We start from the raw sequence: 18,730 nt of genomic DNA on the forward strand, positions 1-18,730 counted from the left end.
GTTTAATACCAAATTGTAAACAATAAACTTTTTGCAAAGTTAGCCAATTAGTTAAAAATATTCATTTTGTATGTTTATAAAGAGATATTTTTGGAGACAATATCGAAAAATTTAAGAAGATAATATATGACAATAAAGTATTTAATAAGAAGTTTATTTTTTATACCATTTAAACAAATAGCAATTTATAAATATTCAAAAAGAGTGGACGAGGGCAAATTAGTATCTTTCCAAAGACAAAAGTTAGCTGGAGAGAGGCACTGAAAATTTTCTTTAAAAAAAGTAGTTCTAAATGAAAATTCTCAATATTCCTCTAGGGTTAAGAGGATTTTACCAAAATTTTGAGGGAGAGAGTGGCTGACCTACTGTATCCCTGTCTATCTATTAGTAATATTGCAACTCACTACATCCACGACTAAGTTTTCCTACTAGCATCTTTACAACGTAATTTTTTTTTTTTTTTTTGCAGTTTTTGTACTTTTTTCATTGCACAGTAATGGTCTTTGTTAATATGTTGATAAGGTAATAAAAGTTTAAATTGAGCTTGGACAAATAAAATGTAAAAATAATTTAAGACCTTGTTGCTAATTATATGCGAGACAAGAATATATAAGAAACTGCTAGCAAAGAACAAAACAAAATTGTCAAATATAAATTTTTAATCTAAAAGTTTTTATCTGTAATTTTCTTAAAGAAACTCAGTTCAGGAACTGGATACATATGCTAAAATTTGATTAGAGAATCTTAGGAAAATATGCTAAACCAAACATGCATAAGTAGAGAAAAGATAACTTATTCAATACAATTTTGCGTTTTCCACACAAAATTGTTCCAAATAAAGATATTTCATTTCTATAAATAAATTCAAGAGATTAATACAATTTGTTGCTTAATTAGCAAAAAATGAAACAAATTTCTTAACGCGGTTGGCATTATTCCAAAGTTGGTCAAGTAAGGATACAAATAGTACAGCTTAAAGTACAAATAGTACAGCTTAAACCTTTTATTTACCTTCCATATAATACAAATGCAAAGCACTAGGAAATGGCCAGCCAAGTTCTCATCATCAAATCTTTTCTGGGGAGCTTTATCCATTACGGTCTATATAAACCCCAGTGATCCGTACGTAATTTTACCACAGACTCAACCAAATACCAACCCAAAGGGAAAACAAAAAAGGAAACAAAAATGAACCAAGAAACTGTAGTTATCATAGTTGGAGGTGGCCCTGCTGGCCTTGCAACTTCAGCGTGCCTAAATGTACGTGGCATTCCCAATATTGTTCTAGAACGAGAAGATTGCAGTGCTTCTCTTTGGAAAAAACGAACTTATGGTCGTTTGAAACTCCATTTGGCCAAGCAATTTTGCCAACTTCCTCACATGTCATTTCCTTCTGATGCACCAACTTTTGTACCCAAAGATGGCTTCATCCAATATTTGGATGACTACACTTCCCATTTTAACATTAATCCCATTTATTGTAGGCTTGTTGAGTCTGCATCTTTTGGTGTTACTGATGAAAAATGGCTTGTTTTGGCCAAAAACGCACTGTCTGGGGCAATAGAAAATTATGTTGCAAAATTTCTAGTTGTTGCCACGGGCGAAAATGGTCAAGGGTTGATACCAGAAATTCCAGGTCTTGATAGTTTTGGCGGTGTGGCCATGCATTCTAGCCATTATGACAATGGCCAGAATTTTTGTGACAAAGATGTATTAGTTGTTGGTTCAGGAAACTCTGGGATGGAAATAGCCTATGATTTAGCAGACTGGGATGCTAAGACCTCAATTGTGATTCGTAGCCCGGTAAAAACTTTTAATATTTTTGTTTTATTCTCTTTTGCTCTCTCATGATCTCATCATCAACTCTTATGATTTTCTAAAATTTTTACTTTTCATATTTATTTTTCTAATCTTTTGCTCTGTCATGATCTCCATAAAAGACATAGATCAAGACGCAAATTCATGGACAGAGAGTTTCTAGAGTTCATTCCACTATAGTCGATCAGCATGATCATTTCCAGTAGAAAGATCTGTGTTTCTTGCAATCTAAGGCATGTTCTTTGTTTCTGTCCACAGACATAAATTTTACCTTTTCTAATTTCAGGTTCATGTTCTAACCAAGGAAATGGTGCGATTTGGAATGCAACTGTTGAAATTCATTCCTTGTGATCTAGTGGATCGCACTGTAGTCATGCTTAACAAGTTCCTGCATGGAAACCTTGCTAAATATGGGCTTGTAAGGCCAGACAAGGGACCTTTTCTTCTAAAAAATATGACAGGACAATCTCCTGTCATAGATGTTGGGACTTTGAAAATGATCAAAAGTGGAAAAATTCAGGTAGACTACTTTGACATACTCATGGCATCCTTCCTTTTTTTTTTTTTTTTTTTTTTTTGGTCAAGATGAAATAAAACTCGATATAAGACATTCACTACTGTTTCTTGTCAGGTTCTACCGGCAGTGAAGAGGGTTGATGGAGATTATGTTGAATTTTCAAACGGCATTAAGAAAAATTTTGATGCCATAGTTTTTGCTACTGGCTACAAAAGCACAGTGAGAACATGGTTAAAGGTACTTGAAATGAAACCTTTAAGTTTACTTGGAATTAATTACCAGTATTACTGATTATCCTTTTATGATATTTAATGAAGGATGAAACTAGCCTTTTCAATGAAGATGGAATGCCCCAGAAAAGCAGACCCAATCACTGGAAGGGAGATGATGGATTGTATTGTGCAGGATTCTCAAGCTCTGGACTGTTTGGAATATCTAAAGATGCCATGAATATAGCTGAAGATATCAATTTCATGCCAGGGAAGGAAAAGAATTAAAAGCTGAAGTATATTGAAGAAATATAACAATATCACTTGATGATGCTATTTTACATACCCGGACATGCAATGAATCATATTGTATCGGTGCCATTAGTGGCAAGCTACCTATCAGTTATTACCATGAATAATGAAATTCCTATTCATATCAAAGTTTTGTTCTTGGTCCTCTGTACTTGCATTTTGATCAAATAATCATTTCAATTAATGAATACTTAGTTTTATTAGAATTAACTAATTTATTTTCACTCTTATTCCCTCGCTACAACACTCTCCTTACTCGTCAAATCAAGAAATTAAACGGCTAATTATTGAAAAGCATCAAACAATCACATCACACCGCTGAAGAAAATATTAAGCCTCTTGAATTTCACAGATATTGCAGGCAAAAAATGAGTGAAAATGACAAGCCTTGCTTACACCAAAAAGGGGGGAAAAAAAAAAAGAAAACCCCATAGTAACATATACATGCATGGATGTTACTTTAATCTCTATATTATTTTCCCACCATCATCTAGTAACAAAAGAAGAATGCCTAAAGGGGTAAAAGGCTTATTCACATGTTTGGGAAAAACTTGGAAAAATAAACGCTGACAAGACGAGCAAGAAAAATTGCCCATGAAAATGAATTGGTTATAGGAATTCAACGAAGCTCCAAAAAAAATCTTTTTGTAATTGTCCTCTTCTTGTTGTTCATTTCATTTTTCTGTCAATCTATTTTCTTCTTGGCTCAGGTTGGCTGAGTGTGCAGAGTTTTAAATTAACAATCAAAGGTGAGTCAAATTGATGTTTCTTGAAATGCTTAGCTAATAAAGCACACTAATCAGGCAGCAGGTAAGCATTAGAGCTGTCCAAGTTGGAACATTTACATACCAAAGCGCTATTAAGCCTGAAGTTTGACCTAATCTAGGAACTAATGCATATTGATCATAAAGCTTTTCTTTTAGATTATATAATTTGGTATGCTATCATTTAAATTTTTCTAGCTTTCCTTCTATCCTAATCAATTCCTAATTCATGTAACTAGATATGTTATATACAGGAAAACTTCAGCAACGTTATGTGAATTGATAGGATTTTTCCAGTTCAACTTCTTAATGTTTGGGAAGAGGTTCAATTATTTAAGTTCTTAATTCACCTATCAGTACTCTACCAAAATGTGCTACACACCAGCTCCAAGTTCCCTCAATCAATGACAATTTGATTTTGATGGGCCGACCAATGAGACAAAAATAATAAACAAAATAAGCCAATGAAAGTTACTAGCAAACTAGACTTGAATGATACGAGAACATTTCTAATCGTGCATCACCTTCTCAAGGGAGAATTACAGTTTTGGTTCCTAATAGTTAGTCTCTGTGTTAAATTGATCTCTAATGTTTTGATCAAAACAAATTTGGTTCTCAAAATTTCAGATTTTAAGCATATTTAGTACAACTGATGAAAATTCAACAATAACTAATGAGTATCTGTTCTTTGTGAAAGTTACAATTAGATAATAATAAGTAATATGTAAAATAAAAATTGACCACAAGTTACAATTGTAAAAATGATTTGTCACAATTAGTTGTAAACACAAGTAGCAAGATACCTTTAACATCTAATGCTACACATTACAAGTACATATAAAAGAGCATGAGGGTGCTTTGGAGTAATATAAGCCAAAAGGAAAACACTAATTAGGATGAAAAACGAAAATAGAGAAAAAAAAAACTGAAGGATATTATTATCAAAGTACAAATTTTGCTACCATACTAGAATCAACAATCAAGCATCATATTCATATTGCTCCAGTTGTACATCCTTGGACTTCAAAGGCACATATTCTCCCAAATAAGCTTCAAGATGATCCGACAGGGCTGATTTATCAATGTTTTCATGGTGATAAGACTTGCAAACAAAGTAGACAATTGTTTGAATCACCAATCCAAAGAGAATCAGCTTGAAAAGCAGCAACAAACACAGCATCCCTAATCCCAAACGGTGTAATACTCCAAATCTCCATCCACCATGAACAACATGAGCATAAAACAACAGCTGAATTGCAGCAAGGGACAAATTCAGCTTAAAAAATATGACTATGCTAATCAGCATCTTCCCTTTGATTAATTCCTGGCTTTTCATCATAGCTTTGATCCCATATGAGTCTTCTAAAACAGACACAACACTGGCCAACTGCCAAATTATGGTCATGTAGACAAAGACCAGAATATACACAATCAACAAGAGGATTAACAAAACAGCACCAATCAACGTTTCTCCAAGGGTCATGGTCAATATCGTTAAAGCTAGTAAAGCTATGAGGTTATAAGCAAAGAAAGCAAGAAAAGTGCACAGAAAAGTGACCACAAGCCTTTTCCAGACCTTTGGGACAACACTCATGACCTTCTTGAAGGTTATTTCTCGCCCGGTATATATACTGGCAATTGTGTAAACAACAGCAGAAGTGGAAAGCAGAGAAAAAATGAGGAGAAATGTGAAGTAAGTGATGTTGAAAAGCCACAGAATTGCCAATTCAGACCATACAAGATCAGTGAGTTTCTTGCTTTTTTGAGGCTCTGATTGGGCACGATGCAATTGGTTTTCAGTGTGGATGATTTTTATCTTGAGTAGATGGGATATTTCTATATGAGCCAAGAAAATGAAGGATAGCGGAAGGATCAAAGATAGGGTGATTTTGCTGAAGATTTTTCTCCATCTAAAGACCACTTTGTAGGCTTCTGCATAGATCCCAAAAAGGCCTAAGAATTGCATCTCTTCTTGCTCTCTGTCCATGATTGTTTCTTCAAGAGTATGCAGATTGGAAAGTTGAAAGAGGACAAGACTTGAAGAAGAAAGGAAGAAAGACTAATATAAGATGGCTTTTGAGGAAGAAAATGTAGGAAAATTATATTCTGGACATTTGTCTATTTATCTGTCATAGCACCCTTTATTACAAGTTAACTGCATAGGACAATTTCATTATTTGTTTAATTGTTGAGAATGCATTTTATAAGCAACCATTTGGCATTATTTGTTGGTACAAGCCAAATACAGATTGAGTAAAATATTGGATTAGGACATATATTGGAATTAAATTAATAAACAAATGATAGTGTTGGGATCAACCGAATTAGAACATGATAATCCAAAAATGTAATACACTGGAGTAGGACGTGAAAGGGATTAGAATATTTAGACTCATGGAATTAGAATATCCATAATATGTCAAAAACATAATAGATGCATCCAAGGCGATTTGGTGGAGTTTTTCGTTTCTTTCTATATCGATTTAGATACCGCAGTTCACCTAGATATTTACATCTAGATGGCAAATAAAAGGTATCTATTTAGGTTTAGATTGAATGATACATTTATCCAGTTACTTACAATTTAGGGGGTACATAAAGTAGGATGTGGCCAAAAATTCTGATCAATGTGCAAGAGGTATATAATTGATATAATTGAACATTTTTTTAGATAATAAACTCAATTTAACAAAAACACAATCTTTTGGATAATAAAAGTAGTTTTCTGTTCATGTCTGACAAGTGAGATTAACAAACTTATATTACTTTCTAGAAGGGACAGAACAGTAATATACTGTACATATATTGGATTAAATTCTTAAGGGGTGGCAGTTTCTACGTGGCTTCAGTTTTTTTTTTCCCCTTTCATTGTAGAAACTGACTACAAACCTATTTATTTTACCATAGGGGGTCCAATTGCTTAGCTTCTTGAAGGTTGGACTGAATATTGCCACCTAGAAAATTATATACCTACACACACTCACACACACATGTAGACTTGGGTAGATTTTAGTTTTCAAGAGATGATTTTTAATTATCAGCAAAGTCAGCTATTACCTAATTGATGACCTCTTCCAAATTCATACTATATTCCTTTTTGAATGTTATTTTCTAAGTATTAGCAGTCTAAATCACTTTTAAACTTGACTAAAGTTCATTACTAAATAGATGGCACCTGCTTCTGTCAACTTCATCAAATACAACCAGGTTCAAGGGTGTTAATCTATGTTGAGTATCACAGATTGGCTGGTACGTTTTGGAAGCTGTAAGCCATTTATTAGAGGTTGATTAATAGTCCACTATACTACAGCAATTGTTTTTCAGCTTTTAGGTGCAAAAGGGTTTCAATTGTATTGTTTGAACTAGTCGTGGCTTTATTTCTTCAAATGCTAAAAATTAAGTTTTCCGAGTAGCAATTTCATCTGCAAAAATAAAAAGAAAAAGAAAAGAGGGTTCATCTAGATTAAGTTGTAGAAATAAATTTCAAAAGGGAGAATCTATCATCTAATTATCAGAAGAATCAACCACCTAATCAAGCATCGGGGTGATCTGCTTGTTTGGAATAAAAAATCAAAATTTTTGGCAAAAAAAAAAAATGCCGAGGGTGATTTTTTTTTTTGGGTCAATTCTGAAATCATGCAAATGAATTGATTAATGAGAAGCTTTTACATAATGCTATATTTGAAATGGTTATAATTTATGTTCAAGTTTCTTTTGGTTCCCATTCTTTTATTTCACTAGAAATAGTTCACGTGCTTTGCACGTGACTATAATATTTTAAAATATATTATTCTTTAAATACTAAATTTTTTTTATGAAATTTTGATCATCAACATCATAATATAGTATTTTTATATTATTTATTTTTTAACTAGTCATTTTTAAAATTTTATTAAATGAAAAGAGATAGAAAAGATTCCAATGTAGTTGATGATAGGTGTCGAGCCTGTGCAATAATAATTACTAAAAAGTCCTAATTACCACCACAATTAATTATAGAACAAATCCAAGTACTGGAGCAGGGACTCTAGATGTGCAATGGGTTACTTGATTCACTCTATTCCCGAAGAGTTTGTTTGATCCGATATACCAGAATTGTCTATAAAAGTATTAAATTTGCGTACAATAGCAAGTAGGGTCGATTCCACAGGGAACGGATAGGAAGTTATTTCTTTCCAAATCAATAGAACAAAATTGGGGGATATTTGATGGAGTGAAAATGAAAATAAAATAAACAAAATTCAAAAGCTAACTCAACGAGCACAATTTACTAAAAATAGCAATTAATAAAATTCTACCCAAAGGATCAATTTTTCAGGTACGGTCCAATTAAATGATCATCGATGGAACGATATTTCATTCATCCGTCATTAGGTTGGTTATAGCTATCAACAAGTTCTGACAACCAGTTCTTCCTTACTTTTTCAACAGTCAAGGTACGATCATTGATTGCTTCTCTAACCAGAAAACAACCCTAGGTACGATCGTAGGAATTTAATTATCCAGTTGCATTAAAGTTAGAAGAACCCAACTCTAACTAATAAACACGCTAAGAGGGTTTATTTAAATTAGATATTACGTTTTCCCAACATAAAGCCAATTATGGTGGTTGCCACTAGTTGTCAACTAAACGAACAATTACGGATTCAATTTAATTAACGTGGCAGTAAGCTATTATATTAAATTAAATATCCGACCGTTGATACTTAATTAATAAAATATCCATGAACAATTAATCCAGGAAACGCACGAATAGTAACGAATTGGAAGAAATAATGAAAATTCGATTAGATCTCACATATGTTGGGGACCGCGCCTTTGCGTCGACCTTTGGATAGAGGAGAAACTTAGCCGCTCCTCATCGTGTTACTCTCGCGTGGTTTAATTGATTCCATCCACACAATTGCCAAAGAATTGGGAAAAATAAATTAACATCGAAAGCAAAAGGAATAGTCTTGATTATCTCTCGGTCTGTGTTTGTACTGAAGCAAAAAGTAAAAGAAAAGCACTAGAGGAAGTCGGCTGCAAACAAGAGCCAAAGCCGCGAGTAAAATTGTCTGACAGGAAGAAACAAAGGCTAATCTCTTAAGCTCGCGTGATTCTGGCTTTTCTTTGTTTGCCGCTAAAAAGAAGAGAAAAAATCTGATCGAAAAAAGAAGCTAAAAGCTAATCTAATTGATTAGACGTGAATCTGGCTTTTCTTTTTTATATCTTACAAGTAGTCGCCGCCAGTAGAAGCAAAGAAACGTCAGGGAGCAAGACTTTGTCTAGGGGTTTTAATCCCATGTATCTCCGCGGTTCACGTGGACCTGATTTCCTAATTGGCCCTATTGCTACCAATCCCACGGGTCCGGCTTTTAGGTATCCTTCTACAGTTTCTGGCGTGGGCACGCCCTGAGATGAAAAGTCTTCTGAAAAATCTCCCCAAGATATCACTTTTAACACCAACCGCCTACAATTTACACAAATATCAAATATGAGCAAAATCTCAATATTTAGCACAGTAAGTAACCAATATTATGACCAAATAACATCGCAAATGGTGCCCAACATTTTCCAGGGCGTGCCCACATCAAAAACCGCAGGGTTACGTCCAAAAGACGGACCGCGGGACTTATCTTTGGAAGCTCGCCACTATTTTCAGGAGATATGTTTTGAAGTTGCATGGGATTAGGAAACGTCTTCAGAGCATACCTTTGACAACAGCTCAAGGAGGAAAATAAGGAAGTTATCCTTTATGGAAACAAACTCTCGATTGGCAAAAAGAAGGCGGCGGCGAAACTATAAATAGGACAGCAATAGATTAGGGTCTGGGATCTTTTATCTTTTCTTCCTTTCTTAACGTGAGTTAGAGATTGGCGGCTGTATTCTTTACTTTTTCATCAGTAAAATTACATTAAAGCTTGGGATTGCGTTGTCGTCATGAGGCGAGGTTAAGTTCCTTTATCTAGTTGAGGAATAATCAAGGTCCGGTGCACAAACAATTGTGAGATCGTTTTAATTGTTTTGCTCTATTTTAAATTCTGCGTTCGTGGGTATTTAATTATTCTTTGTTTTAATAGCCTATTATTGTTTGAATTTATTGGATCAATATGGCCAGTTGTTCAATTGTCTGAATAGTATACTGCCAATTAGGATAAGGGTGCGTACCACTTGATTGTCTTAAATTAGTGGTAAACGGCACAATTTCATTGCCTCGCAAGCAGTTTAATCTGGATCGTAGGAATAGTTAATCTAGTTTAAATGAACCCGCATGTGCGTTTGTTAACTAGAATTAGGTCTCTCTAATTCCTAAAGTTGTGAATAGATTAAATCTTTCGAGCGTCTCTGAGGTTATCTATTTTACAAGGGAGTTGTTTAAGAGCATCTCTGGACTACCGAAAGATTAAGGAGAGATTGGTAGTTTTGGCGATTGCTAAATTGCTAGAATCAATTTATTTGCGAGTGTGTGAATTATTCTTGGTATATATGATCAATTGTGTGACCGGTGTCGAAATTATATCCTTGACTAGGTTGTGTCAATTAATTGTTTATTATATTCTTTAGTTACTGCACTTTCTTGCCATTGAAAATTCAGTACTCTTACATCTTTAATTTGTTTTTTTTTGTCTTCCTTTCTAAAACCCCCCAAATTCTTTGTGTGTGATATATCTACCAGTTCTTTGAGAAGACGACCCTACTCACCACTATACTTGTTTAGTTTTGGGATTAGGTTTTGATATAAATCTTATTTTTGGTAGTTTAACAGCCACCAACATCTTAAGGATAGCAATTGACACCATTTTTTGATTGTAATTATGGTTGTTAATTTGAGATGAAATAATCATTATTTTGGTTTAATTAATTGCTCTTATTTATTTAGTGCCCTAACCTTTTTGGTCGAATATCCACTTGTAATAATGCATAATGTATTAGGGCAAAGTAGTACTTTCACTATATCTTATGCAAGTAATGGTGCCCAAATTTCTGACAAAGGAGGTTAGTATAATTTTTAAAACCTTAAAGGAGGTCAGTGAAAATGTTAGAAACCTTAGGGAGAGGTTTCTGAAATCATCCTTAATTTTTTCTAGTTTACACCAATTGATAAATGACTAATTTACGCTATATTTGAATGATATTTTATATTATTTTTAGTCACTTTGGCAATATTATAGGAAGAAAATAGATCATTTTGGCTATAATTAGTGTAAAATGCTCTTAAGTGATTAAATGAGATTTATGTCACTTTTTACTTGCATTTTGTCCATAATTTGTATAGGAGTTGGAAATATATTTCATTTGGATGAAAAAGGAAATTGACAGCTTTGACACATCTTCGTATTATGGCTATAACGTGAGCTACAATGATTGGATTGAGATGATTCTTGAGCCATTTTGAAGATAAGAGATAGATCTACAATTCATATGAAGACATCGAAATCTAGTTTGAAGGTTTTCTAGGTCAAAAGGCCGAATTACAGTAGCTAATTTTCTATGGTCGAAGCTGAGACAAGGCAGTGAGCAGTCAAGGGTATTTCAATCATTTCTTGGCCTACACAAATCCAAATGAGGTGATTCTTGATGCATTGGAAAGCTAACTCAAAGGGCTACAAGTTTCATGTTTTGGTCAAGAGTTAATTCAGCTTCCATCATCAAGAAAAATTCAGTTAAAGTTGAGGTAGAATTGGAGCAACATTGAAGATTGGACAGAAATTGCAAAGAATGGTAGGGAAGAAATCCGGCCGGATTCTGGCCGGATTCCGGTCAGAAAAGGCTGCTCCCTACTTGCATAACTTGTTTTCTTCTCCAATAATTCACAGCTATTGATGGACGTTGACAACCATTTTGTAGCTGTAAAAAAGGATGTTTGAAGCCTCATTTCTTGACTAGAGGCCTCTATATATAGTCATGGACTTTCAAGATTAAAAAGAGCTTGGAGAGTACAAGAATACTACAAAAATTGTAGTTCTTACATTTTCTTAGTGTTAGGTTAGTATAGTATAGGATAGTTTAAATAGTAATTTATCCTTTCTTATTTATTAGCTAGATGAAGAAGAGGTTGGAGGATGAAGAAGGCAAGGAGATGAACTCATGTGACAAGGGTTACTTTTCCTTTCCAACTCTTTATCTTTTGTACTTGATTCTAAGTTTAGTTAATATACAAGTTATGGATTTATATGTTATTATGTGTTTCTAAAGTTTATGCCTTGGGTTTGGTTGAACTTTCTATGATTGTTAGTGTTTATTATTTGGCTATTTGATACTATTATTTTGAGCAAGTTATTTAGCACTTTAACTCTTTAAATCATGACTAACTTGGTACCATTAGTTGTGATTATCTAAAGGTGTTATTTTTTCAATGAAAATTGAGATTTGACACTAGTTCAAGAAGTACTAAACCTAGGGAGTACACTCACGGGAGTAGAGGTGCACCTATGTGGCTTTAGAGATTCATTTCATGTAATTTCATAGAAGAAATGAACTTGTAACTAATTTCATAACCACGAGAGTAGGTATGGATTAATTATAAGTATAGTTGATTCACTACGAAAGTAGGTTTCACATGCATAAAGAAATTACGCCATAACTAGCCAAGATAGTAGTACTCAATGATCCAAGGTTGCACTTGCATGAGTAGTTAGGAATACCATAACCTAAGGAGCTTTCATTTGTTATTATCTTGCATAAGTTTAGCATAGTTTTATTTCTTTTAATTCATTGATCATCTAAATAATAGGGAAGTTTTAGTAGTGTCGGTAATTGTCCAATCTTTCTCGTGGGATCGACCCGATATATGTCCTAAACTACTAGTTGACATGTATACTTGCAGTCAAAATGGGTATAAATTAGATTTAAATCTGTACTTATAGCAAAAGCCCGTCACCAATCAATCTAAACAGTGCTTAGTCTAAAATGATTAAGTAATAAAGTAATATTGTTAAGATTGTTAGATTGATTTATTTTGATAGTTGCCAATTTGTTTTAAAACCAAATGATCACATGTTTTAAAATTTTAAGAATAAGCAAATAAAGTTCAATAGGAACTTAGACATTATTGTGTCCATAATACATAACAAATTGTAAAGAAATTTGTAAATTTTTTTAGAAGAACTCATCAGAGAGTGAACTCTACTCCAATTTAAAAGTTTTCTTACTTTTTAGGTTCTACTACTATTAACTTTGTATGACTACCTTATTTTATTAGTATTATTTTTTATTTTTGTATGAACTAGTTTAGATGAGACCCATATTTGTTGTAAAATTTTTGTAAGAACAATTTATGATCATTTGTACACAACTCAAATTAATTAACTTAATTGTCATTAATTTTTAAGTTGTGAAAGATTAAAAAACAAGTGTCTCCTATTTTACAATGATTTGTGATGGCTCAATGTTGTGAGGAATCGCATTGTTCTGGCATAAAAAGATAAAAATGCTTTTGTCTTAATTGTTAGTAAAAGATTAACAATGTGATTTTGAAAATCAATTTTGTCATAAATAGCTTTCCTAGTATTGAAATCAATTTAATTGTGGAGATTACATTTTTACCTATATTAACAGGCAGAGAAAGCCCTTATTTATTCTTAAAAACAAGTTTTACAAGAGTTTTGTACAATAAAAAATGAATTAAATAAATTAATATATTCACCTTGTTAAAGGATTGTCTACTAAAAATTCCATGTACCTTTTATTAAAGTTAGTTTTTCATAAAAGTAAATTGGATACAATAACAATAAACTAGTTCATTGTGTGACTCCATACAATTAATGTAAACAAGGTAGCCCAAGTAAAACTGCCATTTATTTTCATAAAAAGTAAATTGATATTTTTCAACACTTAAAAGCTATCGAAAAGCTATTCTTTAACAGTCAATTTAAGTTGCATATTATACTATTCATATTTTGTTAAGTCATGAAATAGCATCATTTTGACTAAGTTTCCATACAAGAAAATTTTGATGAACCTTGCTAAAGTTGATTGGCTTTATTACACTGCTACATGAAATATTTCTATAGTGTTCAAAAATATAAATGTGTAAAATATTGTCATGATTCATATAATGGCTTGTACAAACTAGTTTTTCACAATTAAAAACAACTAAATAGTAGGTTTCTTAATATTCACTTTTTAGTTTCAAAGTTAAATCTAAAATATAGTAGCATCTGTTTAAAAAAGAAAATTTTTGACTTTTCTAATTCAAATATATCTTCTAATGCATGGATGGGTAATATTTGATTACAAATATAGGATGCTTCTACATTTAACTATTATAGCCTAACCCTTGTAACTATGTGATAAAAGTGTAACTTGAATTTGGACCAATAAAATCTAAAAATAGCCAAAAATTATTTTTACGAGTTTATATTCCTGTTTTTAACTATACGCAAACTCATCCCAAGAATTTAGAAGAAAATATTGGTAAAGAACAAGTGTAACTATCATATATAAACATTTAATCTATCGCCACGCCAACATTAGACAATATTAGACAATCTGTCCGCCGGCTTGTTTGCTTCCTAGAAGTAATGAGACACGGCCTCAAAATACCGTCTATATTGCTGCAGATCTAGTAACTCCCTCTGCAACTGCCATGGGCACTGAACCTTCCCCCGAGTAATACGGACCAACACTAGTGAATCAGATTCCAAGTGCAACCTAACAAATCCCCAGGACACACCTAACCGGACACCAAAAAGCAAAGCCTTCATCTCTGCCTGAAGGCTAGTAGCCTCCCCAAACCAACATGAGAAGCCAAGCAGGAACCTCCCATCATAATCCCTGAACAACCCCCACCGCCACTCCTCCCCGGGTTACCCCTTGAACAACCATCAACATTCAATTTAACCACCGACTGATGCGGACCTTCCCAACAAATCTCCCGTATGATAATCTTGCTCCGCAACCTAGCTATCATATCTAAAAAACCAATTTGTGAGTTATCAGGCAGTGATATCTCCCAAAATCGAAGACAGAACCATTCTCTCAACTCCAAGAAAATCTGATCACAAACATGCATTACCAAGTCTAGCTTACCATTGAATATCCACAAATTTCGCATCTTCCATAAATTCGAGCAGATTAAGGATGGCAATGTGCGGAGAACAAAACCAAGGTAATTATTAAGAGTAGGTTTAACCCACCAACTCATCACCTTATGTCTAACCGTGAAAGCTGCACTAAACCCACCAATAAGACCTTCAAAGCAACCCCAAACCTGCTTAGCCACCTTCCCCGTACAGAAGACATTGTTAATAGTTTCTGGGGACGGATTCAGACTACAACAAAAGCACCTAGAGGGGTCCAGAACCCCAAACCTGTGTAACACATCCATCAATGGCAATCTACCATACAACAACCTTAACATATAGAAGGAAATTTTTGAGGGCAAAGCCCAATGCCACAAAGAAGCAAACAGGCGGGAAACAGTACCTCCTTTGCGCACTATCTGATATGCCGACAATTTAGTAAACGCCCTGAATTGGTGGGGTCCCAAATCATGTCATCCATCTGCGCCATAGTAGGGGGAGCTACCCCCATCACCTGCTGTACCCAGCTCGCCGGTAGCACCCTATTTAAGCTCTGCAGATCCTACCTATCTTCCACGACAAAGTCTACAACCGAGCACTCCTGAAAAGATTCCACCTACCTACATAATGGCCCTGTTCCCACCTAATTGTCATGCCAAAAGCTGGTAGATCCGCTACCCAACGACCATCGTATATGCTTCTCCGCTATCACTTGAGCATTCATCATTCTCTTCCAAATGTGTGACTGCCCTGGGGAGAAATTTGAATAACACGAATGCACATCTGGACAATATTTCAAGTGCATGAACTCAGCCCATAATGATCGTCGCTGCCTAAAATTTCACTATAATTTCAACGAAAAGGCATCAAATACATTCTACAAAGAACGAACACCCACACCTCCCTCCTCAATAGGCTTACATAGCTGAATCCATTTAATCCAATGAAACCGCGGACCGAAATCAGAAGAACCCCATAAAAAATTGGCTAAAATTTGCTCCAATTTGTCAAATTTCCCTCTCGGAAGATTGGAGGCAGCAAAAATGTGGATCGGCATGGATGCCAGCACACTCCGTATCATCACCAACTTCCCACCTGCTGACAACAGTCGCTCCTTCCATGATAAGACCCTACTTGCCACTGAAGTACAAATCGCAGCAAAATAGCTCTTTTTTCGTCTACTCGAATATAGTGGGCACCTTAAATACGTCATCGGGAAGGCCTGGGAACGAACCCCGTGACTTGTGCCACAACCCGTTTCCTCAAATTCAACAATCTAACATGGGTTAGGAAATCACTTTTATGATGGTTCACCTTCTGTCCCGATATTGACGTATAGTCCTCCAACACCTTCATAACCAGTTGAAGCGATCTTTTCATGGCACTCGAGAAGATAATGATATTGTCTGGAGAAGCTAGGTGCGTGACAATCGGGCAACCCTGCGGGACTCGAAAAGACACAAACCCCTGTCGCCCACTCAAGGAATTCAGATGACGGGAAAACACCTCAACACACAAAACAAAAAGGCCTGGTGAAATCGGATCCCCTTGATGAATCCCATGACTAGACTTAAAGAAACCTTGGGGCGATCCATTGACAATAATTGAGAACCACACATTCAAGATCAGCTTCCTAACCATATCAATCCAAGTTTCACAAAATCCAAACCGTCTCAACACCTGAATCAAGAACGGTTATGAAACCCTATCATAGGCTTTAGTCATGTTGAGTTTTAAAACAGTATTACTCCCTCTACCAGCCTTTCTAATATCAATTATGGGCTCCTGAGCTAACAGAACATTATCAAAAATCTGCCTACCCTTCACAAAGTCACTTTGCTGGGGTCATATGATGCCAGGCAACACCTTGACCAATCTAATCGCTAAAATTTTGAAGATCACTTTATTGAGGAAATTGCACAGGCTAATCAGTATGAATTGACTAAAATCTTGAGAGGAACTAACCTTGGGAATAAGAGCTACCTATGTTGCCGTGATACTCTTGGGCAATTTCTGCCCACAAAAAAAGCTCACCACTGCCTCACATACGTCCCCCGCCACCACCTCCCATGCAAAGGTAAAAAACCTCCCAGTTAAGTCGTCTGGTCCCGCTGCACTCTCTCCATCCATTCCAAACACCACTTCTCTTACCTCCTCCATCTCCGGAACATTCACTAACTCCCCATTTTGTGTGTGAGAAACCATGTGGGGGAGAGGCATGTTAAGTGTATCCCAGGAACCTGACGAAGTCTCCGTCGAGAATAAAATTTTAAAATATTCAACTGCCTTCGCTGCAATCCGATCATCATCTACCATCAATCCCCAGTTGCACCTTTGATCCGATGTATGACCGTCTTCGCCCTATGTTCCGCAACGATAGAGTGGAAATATTTTGAATTTGTATCCCCCACCCGAATCCACTTAATCCTCGTTTTTTGCCTACAATATTCTTCCTCTACCATTAGCGAATTCCTCAGAACTGCCCGCGCTTCTTGAAGTGCAATTAAATTCGACTCCGAAGGATCATTATCAAAAAAACCCTCCAGCCTTAACACCTTCCCCTCTGCCTTCCTTACCCGTGCAAAAATATCTCCAAATACGTCCCTAGATCACAGTTGCACTTGCCGTTTTACTTCTCGCAATTTGGTAGTCAGTCTTTGCAAGGGAGGACCCAAAAATGATCCACCCCAACATTGTCGAATAACATCCAATAAATCCGATTTAGACGTCCACACATTCAGGAATCAAAAGAATCTCGGCTTATTATCGAGCCTAGACAGTGCCGACAATAGCAAGGGAGCGTGATCCGAGGGATCCCGCCCCAAATGTTGTACCGTAAAATTATACTGTAAACTCAACCCTTGTTGATTGTACAACATCCTGTCTAACCTCTTCCAGATACGCGCGCTTCCCCTTCGATTATTACACCATGTGAACTTTGTCCCCGAAACCCAGCATCCTGTATTCTAGCCGAAGCCATGAAACAGATAAAATCCAAACCCTACCCCAGGAGAAAAGGCAAATCACCTCGCTTTTCCTCCTCACAGACAATGACATTAAAATCCCCAACCAAGAACCATGGTGTATTGCCCGGGTTATCGAGCAATAGAGCTGACCAAAGCGATCTTCTCTCCTGCTCATCACACTTTGCATGCACAAACGAAAAGACCATGGAGCCAGAAACCATTTTCGATTGTATTTTAAGCGATAAATGTTGACCCGACTCACCCAGGGGTCACATACAAGGGAGTTTTGATAGAACACCCATATAGAACCCTCACTATTGGCAATGCATTTATCCATCCTCAACTTTAGTCGTATCCAGTGAATCTCTCCCACAGACAACTCAAGTTTACATACAGCAACTAACTGAATTGACGACTCAGCAATTAAACTTTTTAATCTACGAAAATTTGAGGCACGCGAGATATCCCAAATATTTCAAAATAAAAAATTAATCATTAGAGAGTGCAGCAAAAGAGTTATTGGCCAGTTTTGCTTTAGAGCGTAAAGAACGATCAGTAGGAGGTGGGACACGCGTACCTCTACGCTTGAAAATCATCTTACCACCCTTCTCTTCGTGCACCTTCTCCTGGACTTGCTGTATGATAGGATCCAAGTTAAAGATATCCACCACTAGAGATCCAATCTTCCGTGGCACAGCTCCAACTTCACCCCGTGAAGACAAATTTCCAACACTTAGTTTTATCGCAACCACCTCCTCCTCCCCCACCGCTGCACCCAGCTCCTCTGCACAAAGGTCATCACACTTTATCCCACCTACCTCAGAAACACCAGCCACGTCCCTCAGGGAAGATGTAGTCGGTTGTCTGTGACCTGCGATGGACCTCGACGAGAGGTTTCCCGCTACCACTGGGATCGCAACCTGCTCCTCCTCATGACTCTCATCAACTTCACCATTTACCACAGCCTCTAACTGCCCAACAATTTCCTCCCCTTTGCGTACAAAATAGGTTGAAAAGTGCCGTAGGCAGCACCCATCACCTGCTCGTTATTACCCAGCAACGACAATCCCCCAGCAGCAGCAACAGAGTCTGCCATTGCTGAATCTATCATCACGTCCTCCACCAGAACAACCTTTGA

The 18,730-nt window shown here is 35.9% G+C and overlaps 2 protein-coding genes across 2 annotated transcripts; one reads left to right on the forward strand and one right to left on the reverse strand.

Annotated features, from left to right (window-relative positions):
- The first annotated feature begins 1,188 nt into the window (after positions 1–1,188).
- Positions 1,189–2,832, forward strand: LOC113711547 (probable indole-3-pyruvate monooxygenase YUCCA11). The gene is made up of 4 exons (XM_027234706.2): positions 1,189–1,803; positions 2,105–2,338; positions 2,450–2,572; positions 2,653–2,832. The coding sequence occupies exons 1-4, from the start codon at positions 1,189–1,191 to the stop codon at positions 2,830–2,832; spliced, it is 1,152 nt and encodes a 383-aa protein (XP_027090507.1).
- Positions 2,833–4,599: 1,767 nt separating this feature from the next.
- LOC113711548 (uncharacterized) lies at positions 4,600–5,607 on the reverse strand. The gene has a single exon (XM_027234708.1). The coding sequence runs from the start codon at positions 5,605–5,607 to the stop codon at positions 4,600–4,602; it is 1,008 nt and encodes a 335-aa protein (XP_027090509.1).
- Between the last annotated feature and the right edge of the window lie 13,123 nt (positions 5,608–18,730).

The sequence above is a fragment of the Coffea arabica genome, chromosome 10e, assembly GCF_036785885.1.
Source record: "Coffea arabica cultivar ET-39 chromosome 10e, Coffea Arabica ET-39 HiFi, whole genome shotgun sequence".
Classification (NCBI taxonomy): Eukaryota; Viridiplantae; Streptophyta; class Magnoliopsida; order Gentianales; family Rubiaceae; genus Coffea; species Coffea arabica.